General features: G+C 41.2%; 1 protein-coding gene across 3 annotated transcripts in view; it reads left to right on the top strand.

Moving 5' to 3' along the window:
- Positions 1 to 23,377, top strand: part of LOC308307002 (solute carrier family 12 member 7-like) — a 113,488-nt gene that overhangs the window by 35,387 nt on the left and 54,724 nt on the right. For all 3 annotated transcript variants that reach the window (XM_080752072.1, XM_080752071.1, XM_080752070.1), the window contains exons 2-4: positions 10,786 to 10,880; positions 13,234 to 13,365; positions 21,777 to 21,923. In XM_080752072.1, coding sequence (XP_080608198.1) covers positions 10,786 to 10,880; positions 13,234 to 13,365; positions 21,777 to 21,923 — 374 coding nt within the window. The remainder of the gene's footprint in view (positions 1 to 10,785; positions 10,881 to 13,233; positions 13,366 to 21,776; positions 21,924 to 23,377) is intronic.

The raw sequence follows: 23,377 nt of genomic DNA, 5'->3' as shown, positions 1-23,377 counted from the left end.
GCTTATCTCCACAAATATCACAGCCTCCACCTCTCACGTCATACGGGCAGCCATAGTTACACCTGGAATGTTGAATCTCCATATATGGAGATAACCTACCCATCACACAAAGTCTGACCTCACCAGCCCATACCTGGGCATGGACGACTTATATCTCCATATACGGAGATGGCCATATATGGAGATACGATGACATCACAGAGTCCACAGCTGATGATGTGGCGTGATGTCATACAATACACAAACAAGCCCTATATAAAGGGGCAATTCTCACCAGGGAAGAGAGCATTCCCCACTAGCTGAGTATCTTAAGATGGTTGGATGTGATGATAAGCCACAAATAGGCCAAAAGTTTGTTTTACCAATTATCAAGACATACGGGCAGTTGACAGTTTGCCATTGTTACTCATTGAAGTTGAATCTCCATCTGAATCCCTTTTATGCCCATATATGGAGATCCCTGCTCTGAGTATCTGACATCACTAATCCATGTACATGGAGAATTCTTTCTTTGGTCAAAATCCACCCACAACTATAGAAATACAGTAGCTACCTAATCGGGAGATAAGGCATACACAAACTTTAGAAGGCAATCGTAGCCAATCATGAGGGAATATGGGAAATGGGACAGATCCGCTTTGTGTGATTTTAGGCCAAAATGTGTAGGAGCAGCTAAAATCGGCCTGATGGTGGCGCTAGAAGAGGGCCATGTGAGAAATGAGGGGTGGAGGTTGTGGTTTGGCAGCCAAGGTGTGTGTGTGTGTGTGTGTGTGTGTGTGTGTGTGTGTGTGTGTGTGTGTGTGTGTGTGTGTGTGTGTGTGTGTGTGTGTGTGTGTGTGTGTGTGTGTGTGTGTGTGTGTGTGTGTGTGTGCAAAGTTTGGCATGGATAGGGGCAACGGTGGTGGAGATACCATAGAGATGGCGTGTTAAAAAGGATCACGTCAACGATTTTCCTATAATTGGTCCGCACTATGCTCTTTATAAGATTGGACCATTTCTGTATACTTTCGTCTTAGAAGGAGGGGGAGAGAGAGAGCTATCACAAGATCTCATGATGTGTTTCATGAACCTTTAGAGGTAGAGCATCATGACGCTGTTGTGTGATTCCACTCAAAATTAACAAAATAGGTTGCATCAAATTGAGGGAGATGCATGTATTAACTTAAAGTGATTTATGGGAGAATTTCCTCTCAGACATCCTCCCCACCACCACCACGCACGCACGCACGCACGCACGCACGCACGCACGCACGCACGCACGCACGCACGCACGCACACACGCACACACACACACGTCACACACACATGGCAGAGACTGAGAGAGTCAAAAAGCAGCACCTGGCCTGAAAGCAGGACTCCCAGCTTTAGCCTGCATGCTGCCAGGTCTAAAAGAGGATTTGACCATGTTGGATTTAACCAGAGTCATTTAAGATAATGATTACCTGTGGTGTACACAGTAGCGGTTTTCCCACCGTGCGTGTGTGTGTCCGTGCGCGCGTGTGTGTGTGCGGCCAAAGGGAGACGACTGAGTCTGAGAATATACAGCAATCATTATCTCGCACATTATGCTCCCTTCTTACAGAAAACATATGGCCCATATGACTGACATGCAGCGTTCTGCATATAAGCTGTAACCACTCACAGTCGGCACTGTACTTTAAAGAGCACCGTGCAAGGACATAGTGACTTTCCCTGTGATTACCACAGGGCTTAGCCCAGGCTGCAAGCCTCTTACTCCCTCTGCAGCTGGATCAAGCAGTGAAAGTTATCCACAAAATCCCCTCTACACGGCCAGAGATCACACTCTGGAACTCCACTGATGAATGGAGGGGGCTGAACACCTGGATGTGTGGACGACTGGATGGGTTCACTTTTAGTCAGGGGATATCTTAAAAAGTCCTTGAATAAATTCCTTACCAAAGAATGTCTTCTTTTGTGCAAAACAAATGCTTGCAATGGATAAAGAATCACGAAGAACCCCTAGTTTGACCCCTCACATGCTACTTAAAGCATATTTATTTTGATGTGTTTTTTTCCCTGTACATGTTAAGTTAATTGGACCCCAACTTTCAGCAGCTGGCAAGGATTCTCCTAGGGAAACAAAATGTCAGTCTTTATGAGATGCTAGACACCTTTACAAACACATTGGTGAAGACATTTCTTGGTAAGGATTCAGGAATTTATTCAAGCTTTGAACCTTTTTTTTTTTAAGATATCCCCTGACTATTTACACATCATTAGACCTCTGTCTCTGTAGTCTGTATGTATCCTAAAAGAAAAGAAGTTAGAATAGTGAGCTAACGACTGGAAAGTCATTGGATCAGAAGAATGAACATATCACCAGGAAAGTTAGGCAGCTACTCTTTCTAGTTTCTTCTCACTGAGTGACCAATATGGATGGGACAATATGAAAATTTCATATCACCATTATTGGGACAAAAGAAATCACGATTTACGATATTATCCGAAATCATCAAAATCCATTATCCTTGGGCGGAACATTTGTGACGAGTTGTGAGCTTGCAGATCGTCTATTTTTTGGCAAAGACATTTGTTAGAGAGTGGAAAAAAAAGACGTCAAGTATGTATATTATATGTAAGTACGTTTTACCAATTACAGAGGGTTTAAATGGTACCGGATATCCACGATACGATTATCGTGAGTGTCTTTTGTCACGATAAACGATAATATCGCTTATCGTCACATCCCTAGTGACCAACTGAATTACCATTGGACAACTGTCCAAGGTGTTCATTTACGTCTGTGTGTGTGTGTGGGGAAAAAGACACAAACACACACAATAGTGTTTCACCTGTGTGTGGTACCCCCTCTCTCTTCACATTGGTGATTCAATGTTTGGGGGGGACGCTCTTTTAATGATGTCACTCACACATTGCTTAACACCTACTCTAAAGGTCACATTGTTTTTGCTGACTATTTGCTCAAGGAAGTCGATCTTGGCTATGGTGAGACCTTCGACGTTGAGCTGGAGAGTGGTCGTTGGACGTTGTTCTTATGTCAAAACACTTGGTATGACTAAAGCGTTTGTAAACATTGTGGAGGTGTCTGTGAACTTAATGGTTGTTTTACATCGATGCGTGTCCGTGCTCCTGCTGGAAAAGATTCAGGACGGTGTCGGCGTGTCGACGCACATGACACGACCAATGCAACACTGCCTTCTCTCCCATTGAACGCTTGAACGCTAATATCTCTGGAGGTCTTGTTCGGTTAAACAAGGGGTGAGAAAGAATCATGACTTGTCACTCATCTTATCTAGATTGGAAATGGAGTGTGAGAGAATGAATCAACTTTGCTACTATCCTGAATGAGTGTGGATATCAGAATTGGCTTCATAATCATCATATTATATACTGTAAGGGGAATGGAAAGGGAATTGGCAGGGATTTTCTGTTCCTTTACCGTTACCTTTACTGCTTCACTTAGGACTACCGTGAGTGTCTGGCACTAGGACGCATACACTAGGCAAGCTGAGGATTGAACCAGCAACCTTTAAGGCTATGTACACACAAAGACGAGTCGTTTTCAAAAAGTTTACGGAAATGTGTGTGTGTCCTGTTGTGTACACACTAGAGGTTCGCGGCCCTTCGGGCCGCTCACATCTAGAGTCCACGCCCGCTTTTTTTGTTTTGTTTTTTATTTAAAAAAAAAAGTAAAAAAAAAAACTTTTTTTGTTTGAAAAAAAAAATGTTTTTTTTGAATAAAAAAAAGTTTTGGCCTAATTGTGTTATTATTGTTACTGTAATAGGCCTGCCAATGTTTTATTTTCATTATTTCAATGTTTTCATTTTAGCAACACACACACACACACACACACACACACACACACACACACACACACACACACACACACACACACACACACACACACACACACACACACACACACAGACACACACAGACAGACAGACAGTATCTTGCTGTGAACTCTAGAGGTGAGTGGCCCGAAGGGCCGCAAACTTCTTGTAAGATACAGGCTCTCGGCTAGCATTGAGTCTCTCTCTCTCTCTCTCTCTCTCTCTCTCTCTCTCTCTCTCTCTCTCTCTCTCTCCCCCTGTGCAGCGGCCCCCCCCCTTCCCTCTTGTAACCTGAGACTCTCTCTCTCTCTCTCTCTCTCTCTCTTGCTCTCTAGCGAATGAGCGGACGGCATAGGGTTAGGGGCGGTATTCCTTACGCCCTAGACGACTACCTATGAATTGAAGTGGATGTAAAGGGGGCGTGGAAGTGGGATGCGGCAATAAGCCCATTGTAAATATAAGATGAAACTGTAAAATATATGCCAGGCCTTTGAGTGGTGCTGTAAAGCTGCCACAAAGCACTAAAAAGAGAGAAGAAGAGAGCGATGTTGTTGTTTTCTTTTTGCCTTTTTTATCAAGTCTGACTGTGGTAGTGTGGGAGGGAGGAGTACACTTTGCTGTAAAAGCCCTAACGCGCTCGGTAGCCCGAAAGGCGCGGGTTAAGGGAGAGGTTGTGCTGCAATGTCCTCGTTTTATGAAATATTGTGTATTTGGTTGTACAAACGGAGACGCGAGAGCGGCGTCTTCAGATTTATTCACTCTGGGACCCGGTTTCAAAAATGTGCATATTCAAGCACTGTGTGGACGGACGGCACCTAAGATTCATAGACTGCCTGTCCACCCACTCAGCTGTGGCTGCCTGTTAATAATCTTGATAATCAAGCACGTGGCACACACACACGCACGCACGCGCGCGCGCACGATTGAACCAACGGTGGGGGTAATTGTGTTTACCTTGGCTGAGAGAGAGCAGGCTGGTAGCACGTGGATTTGACAGCACACCACTTTGCTCTGGGCTCTCCTGCTGCTCTCCATTCAAAACATTTGCTTAGCGCGAGGCCGTGCAGAATGCTGGGTGCAAAGGCCTCTCGCCGCGGTGCGGCGGTTCTCAGTTGGGTTCTAGAATGTTCCCTCCAAAGAGCGCGAGGATGTGGTGAGCCGTGTGGAGCGGCAGTGTGAGAGCTGTCGTAGCCTGTCGAGAACACGCAGAGAGGTTATCTGACCTTCCATTGTGGGTATACAGGTCTATCCCAATTTATTTTTATCTTGTGTAAAAAAGCATTGCAGATGCCATAGCACCCCAAATCATAACTGACTACGGAAAGGTCCTACTGGACTTCAAGCAACTGTGACTTCAGAAGGTTGACATTTCTCTATTATAAATCCTTGTTTTGAGTGTTCTCGTGTAATATTGTAATATTTTGAAATATGGACTTTTGGTATTCATGCCTGTATGCCATAAAAAAACATTTTTTTTTTTTACCAAAAAAGGTTTAGAATAATTCAATGAATGTGTAATGTATCTAGAATATATGAAAGTTTCAAAAGATATATGAAAGTTTCAAGAAAGTTTACCTACACAATATTCTAATTTTTGGGGATAGACCTGTATGGGCGTTATGCAGTGTTGATTACATTTTAGTCATAGTCTTTTGAATAAAATTCCATTAAGTTTTAGTTATTTTTGGCTCTGATATTTTTGTCATATGAAATGTTTTTGTGTTAGGGTTAGTCTAGTTTTAGTTGACTAAATATAAAACAATTTTAGTCGACTAAATCTACAGTTGATTTAATCGACTAAAATGTTTTGGCAGGCCTTGGTGGCGTTGTAACGCCGGATTTTACACTTGGTTGCATGCTGAAAATAGCTGATCTACAAGCTCACTTGTGATCTGCTATTTTCAGAGAGCAACACCCGAGCGCAACCAAAAATGAATTGACTTGTATTTTACCGTAGTTCTACTGGATCTCCTCTCCACTCTAGTCCCTCTTTTATTTGTTGACAAAATTGACGATATATTTAGTCTTAGTTTTATTCATCATAGCTTAGTTTTTGTTTAGTTTTTATTTCGTTTTCGTCAGTGAAAAAAGGTAGTCGACAAACATTTTTCATCATAGTTTTCACTAGTAGTTTCACACAGCACCAGTAAGACTCCCTAATCGGGAGATAAGCGACCGCCAGGTCGCACTAGGGTCATGGGATCATTTAGTTCAAAATAATCATATTTTGAACCACACACACACACACACACACACACACAAACCCTGACAAGCATTTGGAATTGTAAGAGTTGAGGCATTATGTTTAGTTTGACTCGGTTCCACAGATGAATATTGGAAAAATAGCTGATATACAAGCTTGTAGACCAGGTATTTTCAAAATGTTTGCCCTCTTAGATTATTTGACAATTTAGTCAATGTTTATAGTATAGTGTCTTGATTACTTTGATGCAGTAATGGTCTTGTAGGTTGCTGTAGGTACTAAAAAGTTCTTAAAGATAGGGTAAGTGATTTCATTTAATTCAAATAATAATAACTAAATGTGCTGATAGTACTAGTTACTATAGAGTGTTTGGTCCATATTTGGACTTCAGCCTTATCTCCTGTGAGGATGAAAAAGCTGTTTAAAAAACTGTTGGGTGACAAGTTTTCCTCCAATCGTGGTCGAGTGGGGCCGGGCCTGACACGCACCAAGGCCTGGCCCCACTTGATCATGATTGGAGGAAGGCCTCCGCCTGTCACCTACATGAAAACTTAAACTTAAACTTAAGTGAAATCACTTACACTACCTTTAAAAGTCCTTAAATTGTCGCTTCACTGTCATCTTTCACTTCCCTCCCCGATTGGGGCCAATTGTGTTAGTATAGACACTTGACAAAGCTGGATGCGCGAGCCTTAGATATTTCCATATTTCAAACTCCTATCGGCTGTCACTTTGTCAAGAGGTCAGTAGTTCAGTTTTAGAGTAGGGGAAGGGGTTCTCCTTTCTGGTCCCAGAGGGAGTTGAAATTGCTAGAACATGTAAACAATGTCGTCCCTATGTGAAATCACTGTATTATCTACTACCAGTGGGAACAACTGGATGTATTTGCTGAAATTAACTTGGTTATTGTTATAGTGGTTGCATTGCCTGTTGTTGGTCTTGCTGTGAGGCTATAGTTGTCCTCTGTTGATAGTATCGGTTCGTTAGCCATACTGGAAAAGCCAGGGAATTAGAGACTAAAATAGCTAAATAGGAATAATCTCGACTTCTTGGCAGGACTTTTTTCTTTGTAGTGAGTGAATGAATGAATGGGAATGAATCAATGACCAGTGAGTGAAGGCCATTGATACTGTTTCATTCCTGTATCAAATGTGATGTCCTCCACATTGCTCATCAATAACTCATAGTGTCTTTAGAAAGCGTATTCAGCATAATAGAGCCAGCTGAACACAACACCTCTTAATTGTCTACTAATAGCTCTGTGTGCGGCTCTGTGTCTGCCTGTGTGTGTAATCTCTGGAGCAGTCAGCGCCAAACTGTGTTTTTGCACGCCGCCAGACAGTAGATGAAGGAAGACATAACATTCCCTGGGTGTTTTTCCAATCAATCCACAAAATATATATATATATATTTTTTTTTTGCATTACCCCCGCCCATCTGTCACATTCTGCCTATTACCAGGTACCTTGTCCTTACTGCAAAGCAAAGGAGGATGGATAGCATTGGATACTTTAGAATATACTACTGTGCAAAAGTGATATTACACATCGCAGAGCACCCCTTTCTAGTGTTGGAATAATCTTACTCTTCTGAAAGGCTTGCCTCTAGACCAGTGGTTTTCAACCCTTTTCATATCAAGGTCCATTATTTATTGGGCATTTGAGTCACAGACCACCATTTAATGAGATTTAGCCTCTCAGACCCACAACTATATACTGTAGAATATAACTATAGAATAGTTTATGCTCTCAAGAGTTAAAGATCTATAAGGGTCCATTTGGTTACCAACTCTCCATCATTTAGCTGGGGACCACCCGGAACCCCCTCAAGGACCACTGGTGGTCCCTGGACCACTGGTTGAAAACCAATGCTCTGTACAACCAGAAGCTATCTCCAAGGGTTAACTATTGTTAATATTTCAGCAGGCAAATATTTGCTGTAATAAATGCAAACATTAGTATTATCACCTGAATGCTTTGCTTTCTGTTAATCATTTGAATAAGGTCTAAGTATAAGTATATTATAATATGGTGCCCTCCTGGACTGGTTAAAAGCATTATCTGATCGATATTGACACAACAGTAAATGGTGCATTTATATAGCGCCTTTATCCAAGGCGCTTTACATAGATTGTGCATTACATTCACCCATTCACACACACATTCATACACTGATGGAAGGAGGAAACCATGCAAGGCACCAACTAGGCCAGTCAATCTAAGCAAAAAAAGGGCCTGACCCAAAAGAAATCGCAAGGTTTTTGATGATCCTTAGAGTCATCCAAAAAACATGTTAAAAGTTTTCCATTTTATTCTTAGTGGTTCAAGGTGAATTCAGGGGGTTCAAGTTTGGGTCCCTTCACTTTACCATACAGGAAAAAAAGACCCCCCCAAAAAATCTTCTTTAAGTAGCATGTGAGGGGTCTAACTAGGGGTTTTTCATGATCCTGAATCCATTCCAAGCATTTGTTTTGCACTAAAAACCTTCCTCGGGCTAAAAACTGACCCCCAAAACTATGGTTTAGTGATGAGTCATCACTTTTCTGGGGTCAGCTCAGTTTTGTTGTGTCCCTTTTTAACCCGAGGAATGTTTTTCGTGCAAAACAAATGCTTTCAGCAAATAGTGAAACCTTTTTTCTCTTAGTCGACACACCGTCTATGGAGGTAACCCTGCAAGGCATCGGTCGGCTCATCAGGAGCACTAGGTTTTCAGTGTTTTGCTCAAGGACACTTTGACACAAAGCCAGGGGGTCGTACCGAGAACCTTGACCTTCTGTCAAACGCACACAATGTTGTTTCACAAACTGGTTTGCTAGTTCTGCAAACGATTGAACAAGTTTTCAAGTGAGCCATCAAGGTCTTGGACATTAACACATGGGCTGCTAAGGTTTATAACATTTATAGCTGTTGCTGCTGCCACCATTGACTTACGCTTTGTTTTGACGTGCCTCGCAAGCTTCGTGCGTGTCCAGAGAAGATTGAGGAGGATAATCCATTTGTTTACAAACACTCGCGAAACTAAAATCCAAAAATCGCGGTAAAATCGCGGTAAAGTGTCGCCGTGAAAACAATCAGCTCTCTGCTTCCATGGGGCAGTTTTCATGTCATTCTGAGATAAAGCCGTTCTTATGTTTCAAAGTAGAATGTAAAGCATGATAAGTCCTTCCGTGATGTCTTCCCCAGAGGGGCTGCCTGCATTGAGTGGGTGACGTAATGCACTAGGGTCATTCAAAGGGCAGCTCCAGTCTCAAAAAGTTAACTGTTTGTTGCCACGTCTGTGAACTATATAACTTCCTGTGGCAGGGGGACACCTAGTGGCCATAACTCGTCCCTGAACGAGTTTGGCTCCCCAGGTGTTAAGAAACCAAACTCATACTGTCATTGTAGCATTTTGGATCATTTTAAGGCTTTTAAGACTTTTAGTCTGCTTTGTCTATAAGGCCCGGTCTATATGTTGAACCGGTTCAGTTATTTTTTCCCGCCTAATATTGAACCAGTTCAAAGTGTTTCCACTGAAAATGAATTGGTTCAGAACCCTAAAAGTTGGTTCGGAATTGGATCCAAAATATGGCCGCCTGTTCGGTGAAAGCATGAATCTAGAACGGAACCAGTTGTAGAAGCAAAGTTATTTTGGTCATCCTTACCCATAGAAGGAAGTGGACTGCTAATCATATATAATTTATATTCTTTTATAATGACACATTATTTTACCTGGATTATGCCTCCTGATAGTTCTACTGTACATAAATGTTAACAAGAAATGATAATCCGTTTTGTGTGTGAGAAGCACGAGCTGTGAAAAAACAAACAAAAAAGGAATCATGTGTAGCGGGCGGCGCTACTGCTAGGATAAAAATAAGGATTGGTCTGACGTCACTATTAAGATACCTGTACCAAGGATGCACCAAAGACGTCACTGTTATATGATGATTACAGACAATGTTACATTGTGATGTTTCCAAGACCAACACCCCCCAATGCTTTGGTTGTGTATCGTTGTTCTGTTATTATTACAACTCAAGACACCAACAGGAACATACACTGTACAGTAGTTAAACTTTATTATTCACTCTAAACTCTGACAAGTGAGTCTTCTTCTGCGACATGACATTCGCTATCTCCCAAAGCGCTGCGCTCCCTTGAGGCACATGAATACCATTACAGTTGAATGAAGTGTACTTGGGCACGGAAGAATCTTGGCTAATGTGAATGCTGGCCAGCAGGGACCAGGCAAAGAAGATTTCACCCTTTGTCAAGTCCCGCCCGTTGTCCCGCCCCTCTTCACACCCATTGGTTTCTGTGTCTTGGTGGGACATTCGGTGGGACACTCCATCCACTACCATTTTAATTCAGTTGCTTGGTATTGTTATTCTGTGTCTTCCATTCTAATTTCAAACTTGGTTTCAGTAAAATGGAGCTGCTCAGTGGCAGTATAGTGACTCAGCATGTTATTATGTTTTAGCAAATTCAACATAAAAAAGGCGGAACCAGGGTGGGACAAGGCAGATAGAGCCTGCTGGTTGGTCAGTCAGGGACCAACCAGAAGGCTAACAAAGGGTCAATTGTTAACGTCTGCCAGTTATCTCTGCTATGTTATCAACATCAATACAGCATGGACTTGTGGACAAAATCTTCTTTGGTTTTGATCTGAGAGGCTCACATGCCGAATAAATAATGGACCTTAATGTGAAAAAGGTTTTTATCTTGTGCTTTTTAACTACTCCTACATTTCCACTAAAGAAAAGCATCTCTCTTCTGTTTCTTCAGGCGATGGCAAAACGAAGGAAAGCAGCCCTTTTATCAACAACACCGACAATGACACAGGGAACAACTACGATGGCAAGAACATGGCCCTCTTCGAGGTAATGCTCTTCAACCATTTACGTGTTGTTGTTATTGTTATTATTTATTACTACAGCCTATGTAGTGCAGTTACTTTCCTTTGATGTGCAAGCGTGTCAGAACATGCACTTAGTTTTGTTTTGACAAGATATCAATGATGGCATTAAAGAGAAACCTATCTTAGCGGGTGTAGCGAGGTGGTGCTTTTGTCATGACATCAGGGTTTCCTGCAGCACTTTACAGGCCAGGCGCCCCGCCCGGCCAGAAAACCCCCCCGCCCCCCCAAGGGTCTAAAAAAAAAAAAAAAAATTTTTTTTTTTTTTTTTTTTTTTTTTTTTTTTAAATTTTTTTTCAAAAAAACTTTTTGGACCTCCAACAATGTACTAGGCATGATCGCGATCGCGAAATTGCATGTTTAACCCCCATACCAACCCTATCTTTCAAACATGGCAGCCATGTTTGTTTACATTTGAAGAAAACATAAGGGCTGGTATCTCCTGAATGCCTGAACGGATTTCCAAGCGGATTTTTTTGTTTGAAAGCTGTGAAAAGAGTGTACATGCATAGTGCATCATCTGTGCACGAATTGTGGGCACATTCATGTGTTTGTATAGGGCAAAAATAAGAATTAATATTAAAAATGAAGTGAATTAATTACTCGAATTAATTAATTAATTATCAAAAATTTTCGGCGCACGCGCTTTGCGCGTGCGCCATGACATCCCCCCTGGTCAAGACTTTTTCCTGCAGGAAACCCTGGACATCAATATCTCATTTTCTCAAGCTTCCAAGCATCTCTGAAGGATTTATTTTTGGTGTGATGACTGATCACCAGCTATAATAGACTAGAAGAATAGGAGTGTTGCCATTATGGGCTTGAAGTAATAAATGAATTAAATCAGTGGTTCAGGTGAAGTCAACAATGTGTTAACATTAGGCATGATGTGAAAAAACACATATCAAATATTAATTTGTATAATCTTATACAGACATCTCAGAATGCCATTTGAAGGTAGATCATTCACATTTTGTACTTGTACTTGTAATAAATGCAAACATTAGTATTATCACCTGAATGCTTTGCTTTCTGTTAATCATTTGAATAAGGTCTAAGTATATTTATATAAAAGCAAGTGTAAAAGAATGCATATATTTCATCAACTTGTGTGTGTGACCTCTGTGTGCCCTATCTTTTTTATGGTGCAATGGTGATGCCTCTCAAATGTCAGCACGCACCATTGTGAGCCAACGATGGCCAGTCTTTTTATAACACAGTATCGATTTGATCAAAGAATATATTTGCCCAAAAGTTGTTTTCCCTTAAATACATTCAAATGAACTGTTTCCTGGTACTTGTCCGTGCCATTTGGCTGTCCTTGGTCCCTCCGCGGTCACTGGCGTCTAGCATAGCATCCAAGAATAAAGTAACTTCGGCACTCACTGTGGTTCTATTCGTGCCAGTCGGCGTAGAGTCGATCCAGCCATGCTATTCTGACATCCTTTGATTCGTGAATATCCAGTGAATTAAGATTTTTGTGGAATCCAACGTTGGGAGTGGAGTTTGTTTTTCATTCCCTCCATTTGGCTAATTTACCGTCCGGTGGCCAAGCATAGAGATAATTATATCCTTTTTTTAAATGATACTTGATTTAACCCATTTTTAGACCTGTACACAGATCTGTGTCACTTTAGATTTGAACCACTTTAACATAATTTTATGCTTTAACTATTAAAAAAATAGCAGATATACAAGCCTGCAGCCCGGCACCAAGTGCCGCGCTGTGAGCTTGTACATCTGCTATTTTTGAATATGAATAGTCTTTGAATATTTTTGACCCGATTCTATAAATGTCTTCTAAATCCTTTTTCTAAATCAGTGGTTCTCAAACCTTTTCATGTCAAGGACCCCCAAAATTACATATATTTGGCCACGGACCCCCATCTCAAAATATGTTGTTCTAGAGACCATGCAGAAGCAAATATTTGATGTACAAATGTTCGCTTTTAAAAAGATACAGTATATCCACCTCTTTCCGCGGGAATTTACTGGAGATTTTTTTGCACCACACTTCCGGTTAACAGCAGACATACAAGCTCACGTCGCGTCGCAGATGCAACCGCTGTGAGCTTGTAGATCACACTCGGCTGCGGCGCCGGAAGCTCCGTCCAACTTCTGCGCAATGCATTATGGGATGTTGGAAAGTTGTGGATACAAAGACGAAGCACTCGGTACCGCGCTGTGAGCTTGTATATTTGCTATTTTTCAATAGATAAAGCATTAAATAAGTCTAGGCCTAAATGGCTTAATAAAAGTGGTAACCCTTTCTGAACGGCTTTCACGCTGCTGAAACATATTTATTTTCAACTTCGCAGGAGGAGATGGACAGCAACCCTATGGTTTCATCTCTCCTCAATAAACTGGCAAACTACACCAATCTAACCCAGGGCGCCCAGGAACACGAAGAGGCTGACGAAGATGAGGGGCACAAAAAGAAAGCGGTCAAGGTACAGTAAAAGTTGTTTAAAATGTTTTATAAAATGAACACACTGTATAAAAGTTTTCACTTCTTTTCTGAACCTTTTTCGAAGGTAGGGTAAGTGATATTATCTGGTTAAGATAACGTTTTTTGTTTTAATGGTAAAGCTCTACAGTATATTGTGATCATTGCTATAGACTAGAACAGTGGTTCTCAACCTGTGGCCAAATTATTTTGGGGGGTCCCCAGATGATTAACTTAATGTGCAACATTGTTTTCTCACTCAACAGTAAACGAAACTGCATAAAGTTTAAGTGTATAGAGGGTATCTGCACATTTCTAACGTGACAATTTAAGGACTTTCTAAAACGACAAATTGTCAAATATTAGAGGCAGAAATTGTGAAAATAGCCGATCTACGCAAGGTGTTGTGAGCATGTAGATCTGCTTTTTTCACCATAGAACCGTGTTCTTTTCTATTTTCGACACAATAAGCCGGCAATTTCGTACTATTTACACCAGCACCCATAAGTCACATCTGCCCATGAAAGATTGCGGTGCATCTTGGGAATGGCCTTATTGTTTCTAAAAAGACATATTTAGCCACTTGCATGCATGCCCCCAAACTGGGGGCATGCATGCAAATCAAAAATCACTAAAACGAAGAAGTAAATGAAAACATTTTAACACTCATATTTTCTTTTCTCTGATGACTATCTAAAATATGAACCCTTGTAAAAAAAACAAAGTTGTTGTTGTAAAGCCAGTTTATGCCTTTTGTGTAGATTTTAGGGAACCAGTTAAACACAGCACATTTACCTTTTACCCATGGGACCTTTAAACCTGAACATGACATTACATAACAGGATCACTGACCATGGGAACTCTGTTTGTTTGATCAATCCTTGTGAGGGTATGCAAATATGATCCATTGAGTTTTTCCCCTTCTTTCGACCGCTGCCTCCTTTGCTCATACACTTTCCATGCTTGTGGGACACCACCACCACCACCACCCTTTGTGCATGTGGGATACGTTGACAAACAGTTAAAGGATCGGAGACCACAGCAACCACTAGAATATTAAAATCACACATTCTGTGGATGTTCCTGCTGGTTGTCAACCATTTCGGTGGGAGTCTGTATATAACCACAGTCATTCATCCAGCCATTATGCTCTGGAATTGTTACTTCAATTAAATAACCCTTTCATTACATTACCTCCAGCAAGCACTTTTTTTGTGAGCAGAATTAAGTGACTGAATCAAATAAAGTCTAGTACATTTGGTGGAACCGAGATCAAAATGCCCCATGACTGGATTATGAAACAAGAAAATCCTTCATCTCAGTGAAGGGACATAGTGTAGGGGTGCAGGGGTCTTCAACAGGGGGTCCGGGACCCCTAGGGGGTCCTCAGAGTTACTACAGGGGGTCCTCCAAATGTTTGTGTGATAGAAACATTTTTATTTGAAGCATTTGAACCCTATCGTCCGTATTCTGAGAACTTTGGCCAAAAATAGCAGATCTACAAGCTCACAGCTGCAAGGCATTGTGAGCTTGTAGATCGTCTATTTTCGGCAAAGAGGTTTGGTGTAGAGGGGAAAAAAGAGCACACTAAGTACAGAGTGAAAGGTAAAGTTTATTAAGTATTGACGGTTCAAGTGGTTACATATCTGATAACACAAATTGACACGAATCCAAAATACACTGATGATTGTGCTGTCAAACGATGAAACTATATGGAATCTGGGGGTCCCTGCTTCATCTCTCTCTCAGCTAAGGGGTCCTGGGCCTGAAAACGTTGAAGACCCCTGACATAGTGTATAGTAACCTATACAGTATCCTGTAAAGGTTAAAAGCATCCTAGATGATGAGCAAATGTTATTAAAGATTGTAAAGACCTATTGATGGAATCCGGTGGGCACCAGGAGAGCCTATTACTACCATTACAGCACAAGGATTGGGTCTATAACCCTGTTGTGTCATTTTAACGGGTCAACAACACAAGCATTTTGTACTGTGTGTGCTTTGTCTGTCCCTCTCATGGGAGCTCCTCAACTCAAGTTTTCATTCGAGACACCATCTCTTTCTTCTGAATAAAGTTAAAGAAAAATTAAAATATACCCACAGTGCTGGCAAGCGACACACGGATGCCTCTGCGACCACACAACCCTGGTTCAATGCCAGTTACTTTCCCTGTCCCATTCCTCGCACAAAGAAATGCCATCGGCTTGGAGAAACATCTTTGTCAAAAAACTCAAACGGATAGAGCCGACACCATTGTCAACTGCTCTTTGGCTGTGGAACAAGTCCTGTGCGTTTTGCATTGGGAATGGCGAATAAGGTAGCTATTTATCGAGCTTAAAAGACAGCCGTTGTGGAATCTAAGCAGACGATTTTCTATTAAGATGTTCGTGTTTATTTTTCATAAATGTTGAATTTATAGTAGTCCTTTAACCTTTTTAACCGTTAACCGTTTTTGGATTACTGTTGCAGAACTGTAGTTTAGCAGAAGGAATTTATGTTTGGCAGGCTCTGGTTTAATGTTGTAGGATCTAGGATGGTATAGGTTGGTACTGTATATTGCACCTTTTGATCATGGCATTGTTCATTTTGGATACATTCCTTTGTTTCTCAGTGCTCTTCTATGGTTTAGTCTTATCTTCTATGGTTCTCAACAGTAGTTGAAAGTAGTACATATAATATATGTACTACTTTCAACTACTATTGTACATATTATGTACAATAGGGTATTTTTACTTAATCTCTATACCAGGGGTCTTCAACATTTTCAGGCCAAGGACCCCCTAGCTGAGAGAGATGAAGCAGGGACCCGCCTCTACATATTGTATAAATGTGTGATGCAGATTTTCATCGATTTTATAGGTAGATTCATAGACTTGTTTGACAGCACTGTCATCAGTGTATGTTGGATTCATGTTAATGTGTATTTTCAGACATTTAACCACTTAACTCGTCAATATTTTGTAAACTTGACCTTTCACTATGTACTTGGTCTGCTCTTTTTTTTTTTTACCTCTACACCAAACCTATTTGCCGGAAATAGCCGATCTGCAAGCTCTCAACGCCTTGCAGCTTGTAGATATGCTATTTTTGGCTAAAGTTCTCCTGAGAATAGGGATGCGAGGGTTCAAGTTGTTCATTTCAAATAATTATACTATCACACAAATATAGTAACTCTAAGGAAGGACGCCCTGTTGAAGACCCCTGCTCTATACTTCTACGCTACTACATCTCAGATGCATATATTGTAATTTTTACTCCACTACAATTATTTGACAGCTTTACTATTTACTGTACAGCTTTTGATTAATACAAAGCTTGCATTAATGCCATGCGTTATGTATTATTATATGTTAAGCTACCCATGCAACACAAAGTAATTAAAATCAGCCCACCTGTACCAGCTGCAACATTAAAGTGATGACCACATTAATGCATATTGTTGCATATAATGCAACAATTATGGTGAAATGGGCCATTCCGCATAATGAGTACTTTTGTTTGGTACTTTACTGTAAGTATATTTTGATGTCAACATTTTTGTACCTCCACGTCAAGTAATATTTTAATATTGTACTTGTATCATAGTATTTCTATATTGTGGTATCTATTTAAGTAAAATATCCTGAGTACTTCTTCCACCTTCTCAATCTCATTCTAGGCTTATTGTGTGTATTGTTTTTTTCTAAGCTTGAATACAAGTAATTATCTCAGAATAGTTGCCTTATATCTCCATCTCTGGTAAAGATAGATAGAACAAGGGTTGAGTTGAGAATTTTAAACAAACACTCTTTATAGTAAGGGGATTTTATAAGATATTTGACCAATCTGCGAAGTAAATCGTTACCAAGAAATGTCTTCACCAATGTGTTTCTAAAGGTGTGTAATAATATGTACTAAAAGGTTGAAATTCAACTCCTGGGGGAAACCTCATAAAAAACTGATTTGTGTTTGTGTCCCATTAATTTACTATACAGGAGAAAAATACAAAAAATAAATCTGCTTTAAGTAGCATGTGAGGGGTCAAACTAGGGGTATTTCATGATGCTGAATCCATTGCAAGCATTTGTTTTGCACGAAAAACATTCTTTAGGCTAAAATCGGACCCACAAAACGATGGTTTAGTGTTGAATCATCACTTTTCACCATTTTGTGGGGGCCATTTGTCGCCCATGGAATGTTTTTCGTGCAAAACAAATGCTTGCAATGGATTCAGCATCATGAAATACCCCTAGTTTGACCCCTCACATGCTACTTAACAATTTTGCTGCCATTTTAAACATAGCTGTAGTAAGCAGCTGCCAAATTGTCCTTACCTTTTAACGTGGGCACGCGCACGCATCGTGCACAATCTGTGCGCGACTCATCTAGTAGACGTGTAGACTCGGTGACAAGCTTTCGAATAAAAAAAACCCCATTGAAATAGACATATCCGTTGCCACGCTGTATCCCTGCTTATCCGCCAGTGTTTACATGAAAAAACATTGAAAAAAGCCAACTGTGCGTTATGGTAACAAGTGGACACGTTCGCGCACAAAACGCACGATATGTGCGGGGATCATAATCCAGGCGTGTAGAGACTGGATCAAAGTTTCCAAACGCAAAAATCCGATTGAAAAATGAGTGTTCCATTGCCGAGTAGCTTTCTCTTCTGTTACAATGTAAACCAACGGAGGCGGGACTATGGCCCAGGCTCAGACCGGATACGGAAAGCTAGATCCGGTCCAGACCGGAAATGACCAGATACAGTTAGGGGGGCGGGCCTAAAGAGCCAGAATCAGCGAAAATCAGCGATAATACTTTTAATCCTTTCATAATGATTAAAGCAATTAAACTTCCGGGATCTACGGGCATGGCACCGCGGTACAGCGGGAAATCTACGGTTTCTACGGGGATCGCGGAGTATGAGTTAAAGAAGATTTATTTTTTTGTATTTTTTTCCTGTATAGTAAAGTTAATGGGACACAAACACAAATCATTTTTTTAATGAGGTTTCCCCCAGGAGTTGAATTTCAACCTTTTAGTACATATTATTACACACCTTTAGAAACACATTGGTGAAGACATTTCTTGGTAACGATTTACTTCGCAGATTTTCTTATGTTCCCCTTACTATTGAGGTAAGAAAAATGAGTTGCTCACAGCAGCAGAATTAATGACATTGTCAAAGTTAGATTTAGCCCAGAATCTTTGAGTATCAAGAGTATGGGGAGCCTACTGTCTTTTGTCTTACATAGGTTTGGGCAGAGTGACTTATTTAGCCCCCTTCCCCCCTACAAGTACACTAACATTCAGATTTCACAAACAAAGTGCTTAATAAAGTCTCACAATAGTACCGCATTCTATAACCAGTAAGACTCCCTAGTCGGGAGATAAACGACCGTCAGGATTAGGTTAGGTTTAGGCACTCACTCACTACACTGAGCACACACCCAGTGCGCATTTCCGAACGCACCCTTTGATACACTCGGACTGAGACACCAGCAGAAAACACCATCCCATCACTCACAGGTGTCTGACCAAACTGTAGGAACAGGCTTTTACCAATGATACTAATGAAGGCTCTGTTCCATTCTGGCCTAACAGAGTCAGTGTTACCAATGATACTAATGAAGGCTCTGTTCCATTCTGGTCTAACAGAGTCAGGGTGCTGATATTGTGCAATGTTGGCTCACTGCAAACACTCTTCTGCACCCGTGGCTCTCAAAAGTGTCCTTTTGGGGGTTCCAAATGACTCCTTATGGGTCTGTAACTCTTGAGTGTACAAATGGCAGCAGGTGGCTACAGGTCCACTTGCTTCCATTTATACACTCTCAGGGTTATGGGGGCCCTTGAATTCAAAACATTTTGAGAACCCCTGTCCTGAATCTGATCTGTGTCACATCCAGATTGGAATGATTGATTCCAATCTGGATGTGACACAGATCTGATTCAGGCTGGATTTGGCTGCAGTGTAAATCAGGCCTAAATGGAACAGAGCCTTCATTAGTATCATTGGTAGCACCTGGCTGTGAAGGAAGGGGCCCAGTTTCTTTCCAAAATGGCTGTTGTGCATAGCAGCAGAGAACACCCTCCCCTGCTGACTTCCCACCTGCAGACATGGCCAATAGGCTCTGTGCATAACCGTAGTCTCTGCGGGTTTACAGGTTTCCTTTTCTGGTTAATTTTCCCATAGCTTCATTTTGTTTGGCTCTACAGCAGATTTGATCCAGAAACACGTATGAAAGAAAGTAAATACTTTTTCAGCTGAAATCTGCCGAACCAATTATGCCTTCCGAAAACCTGGGACTACGCGTGTTATGCACAGAGCCTGTTTTGTTCGGTTGTGTGCCTACTACTGCCACGCTGGAGGCTTCTGCAGAGGGCTCCAACCCCAGTCTCTACAGTGGTGGTGGGTAGGAACTTTGCATTACCTGGATAATCGATTACATCGCTGTAGCAGGCCTTGGCATGAGGGAACAGAACAGAAACGGCAAGGTTTCCTTCAAATTCTTAATGTAGGCCTTTATCAGACGCTCTTATCCGGTATTTACAAGTGCAAGATTCAAATAAGTAGCAAGCTTCAACTTTAGTCAACAAACAAGTTAAATAGTCAGAATGCAGCAAGAACCTTGTAGTCCGACTTTATTTCCAGTGCATCAAGATAACAGTCATACTGCTTGCCATGGCTTATATACAATAACTATCACCACTCAGAAATGAAGAGGGTCCAAGGAATGTCCTGAGAGCAGATGGACATAGATTGATTGGTGCAGATGGTGCATACATTGATGCACATCAGGTGTGTAGTCACACCCAGCCAGGACCTAGTTAGAGTGGGGCCAGGTGTGACTGCTTAAATCAGCCACCAGCCCACCACCTTCACTTTGTTTCAACATTTGCTCAGAGTGGTGTAAAGAGAGTGATGACAATGGAAGCCCAAACTACTTGATCACTCATGTAGACATGAATCAGTTCCCGCAAGTACACAGACACAGAACTGGTGATTAACAGTCAATAAATGCATTGATTTACAGTATTTATATAGCACAGACACTGATACGTGTATGTAGGTACATCGATGTCTTGAAGCCAATTTTACCTGGTTAACTTGATTAATGAGCTTTTTGCTGTCTGCTTTAAAACATTTACATTTACATCAAATTGTCTGTTAATCTAAAACTCTGTGCTGCTAGTGCTTACTGCTAACTTGTGGGAACTGAAAAGAAGCTCCATGATCCGGTGATTGCTGTGAAACTATTGGTCCATTAGGAGCGAATGGTGTTGTCTTTACACCATTCTGGTCTGTGGGATCCAGGTGAGGGAAGGGTGATCTGTCTGAATGTCTGGTGCATTCTGACAGCTGGAATGAACGGTAATTGTTTCATTACAATCTTTATGGCTTTATTCATTAATTAGTTTCATACTCTCTCTCTCATACTCTTTATTCCATAAGTTTGTCTTCTCTGCTACCTCTCCCCCTATTCTGCCACACACTATCACTGTATGTGAGCACAAGTCAGTTTTGCACTGACCAATGGACACTTTGATTGGCACTACACTGATAAGTCATATTTAAAGGGGCACTCCACCACTTTTCAACCTATCTTCATATAATAGGTCCTCACTAATGTTCATGATAAAATATCACAATTTTTTTTCTACTCAGTTTGGGTCTCATAGAGCTGTGGGTGGGTCAAATCCTTCCTACCGGTGACATCATCAATGGGAAATGCAAGCTAATAGAAACTGCAGGCTTTCTATTCCTGAAAAAGTTGCAATGTTAAAGTGGAAGCCATTGTTCTCGTGATAATAAAAATCTTTATCTTTTTTTTTTTTTCAAAAATATTATTTAATATTTTTTGGTCAAGCGATGATGTCACCGGTAGGAAGGATTTGACAGCTCTCCTATGAGACCCAGACTGAATAGAAAAAAATTGTGCTATTTTATTATGAACATTAGTGAGGGCCTATTATATGAAGACAGGTTGAAAAGTGGTGAACTACTCCTTTAAGTATTATTATTTGCGTTATGATGATGAGATAACAGTGACACTTTTTGTTTTTTGGTTTTACCTCAGTTTGCCATTGCTCTGTATTGTTGATGCAAAATTTTTTTTTTTGCTTTGTTCGCCTTGTTTTTCGCTGTTCACAACAGTAGTTTCTGCTTTCATACTTTTACCTGTCACTTTGTAACCTTAACTGCTGTACTGCATCTGGGCGACTGATTTTCCCTTGTGGGATAATAAAGGTATCTATGGTTGTAGCCACTTTTCCTTTAACTTGGAACTTGTGAACTATCCTCAAAACCGTACTTTTAGGAACATTCATTGCTTGATTGTCTACCAACCATCCTTATGTGTAACATTAAGAGTTATTCAAATGACATCAAATGACATCTTTCCTCATTGTCTCCTCCTTCCCCCTCTCCACCTCCAGAGCCCTCAGATGGGGACCTTCATGGGCGTCTACCTGCCCTGCCTCCAAAACATCCTGGGCGTCATCCTCTTCCTGCGTCTCACCTGGATCGTTGGCACGGCGGGCATCCTGGAGTCTCTGGCCATAGTGGGCATGACCTGCTCCTGTGTGAGTACACATGTTCATTTCAAATGTATTGTTTTCATGGGGGAAAATGTCAAGTTCTCATCTGTGTATCACAGAAATGCACAAATGAGTCAGGCGGATCAAAGTGCAGATTTACTGAAAACAATGTCCTTTATTTGGAGCGCAGAACTGGCTGGCATGAAACCGATGTATGCTTTTCAGTGACACAAGAAGAAGCAGAAGAACTGAAACCCTTCATTCAACGACCTCACGATCAATGAGGGAAGAGACAGGTGTACACAGGGAGGGCAGGGAAAAGGATGAGCTGGGAAACTAGAGATTATAACAAGATGACTAGGATGTTAAGACGAGGCAAAACACAGGGCAACACTAACTAGGCTGACACAAGACAGGTGGCTAGGGAGAGGCAGGCAGGGGCAGGGTTACAAGAACACAAGACGGGTGTCATGTTGTGAGCTTGTACATTTTGTAATCATTCATTTTTGAGAATTCTCAAATGTTAAATGACATGCCCAAAATAGTGACACCAGATTGACAGTGGTTACCTTTTGATGATGTTTTGAAACTGGCTTTGGCAAAGTAAACGTATGTTTTCTCATGCCAATAATGCTCCTTTGAATTGAGAAATTGTATTACGCACCCAGAGAATATAATACAGTACTGGGACACATGATAATAAGATAAAGAGATGGGAAAAGGACAGAATGAATCGGGAAAAATACAGATAAATCTCATATCATTGTGCACAGGCGCCAGTCAATCTGATAAAGTAGTTGATGGCCATGGTGTCAGATGTATCAGTATGTGCTTGCGTAGATGGTAGTGAATCAACACGTTTATTTCCTGCTCAAGCAGATAAAAAATGTCAGTGATTCATACGATCACAACAATGACTTTTATTGATATATTTTAAAATGTTTCAAAGTGAAAGCCATCGTCTTTTTAGTTAATGACAAACGTATGAACATAATTGATCTTACATCAAGAGCTTTAGAGCATGCATAAGATGATTACACTAAGAGTGGACGCATTTAAGTATATTGCATCTGAGCACCTTATGTAAGAAGTGCATTTGATGCGATGTGGATGTATGTATTACGGTACATACAGTATGATGTGAGTGTGCGGGCTTGAGTGTTTTTTTAGCTTCAAACATGGTAGATTGCAGGGATGGATGGCATCAAGGGTCAGATTGACGGCGCTAGTGAGAGTGAGTATGCAGTGAGTTGAGACAGTGGCCACTGATCCCTCCTATATTTAGCCATGACGGCTTTTCTGATTCCCGTACACTCCCAGCTCCTAATGGTTCATGGCAGCTTGGTGCCTAATCCCTTCCTCTGAAAAGTGTGTGTCTCTCTCTCTCTCTCTCACTCACTCACTCACTCACTCACTCACTCACTCACTCACTCACTCACTCACTCTCACACTCGCACTCACACACACACACACGGCTATATTTACCAATCCTACAGCAG

Source organism: Nannobrachium achirus (genome assembly GCF_963921795.1).
Source record: "Nannobrachium achirus genome assembly, chromosome: 21".
NCBI lineage: Eukaryota > Metazoa > Chordata > Actinopteri > Myctophiformes > Myctophidae > Nannobrachium > Nannobrachium achirus.
The sequence above is the reverse complement of the archived record's forward strand: the minus strand, read 5'-3'. Positions and strand labels throughout refer to the sequence as shown.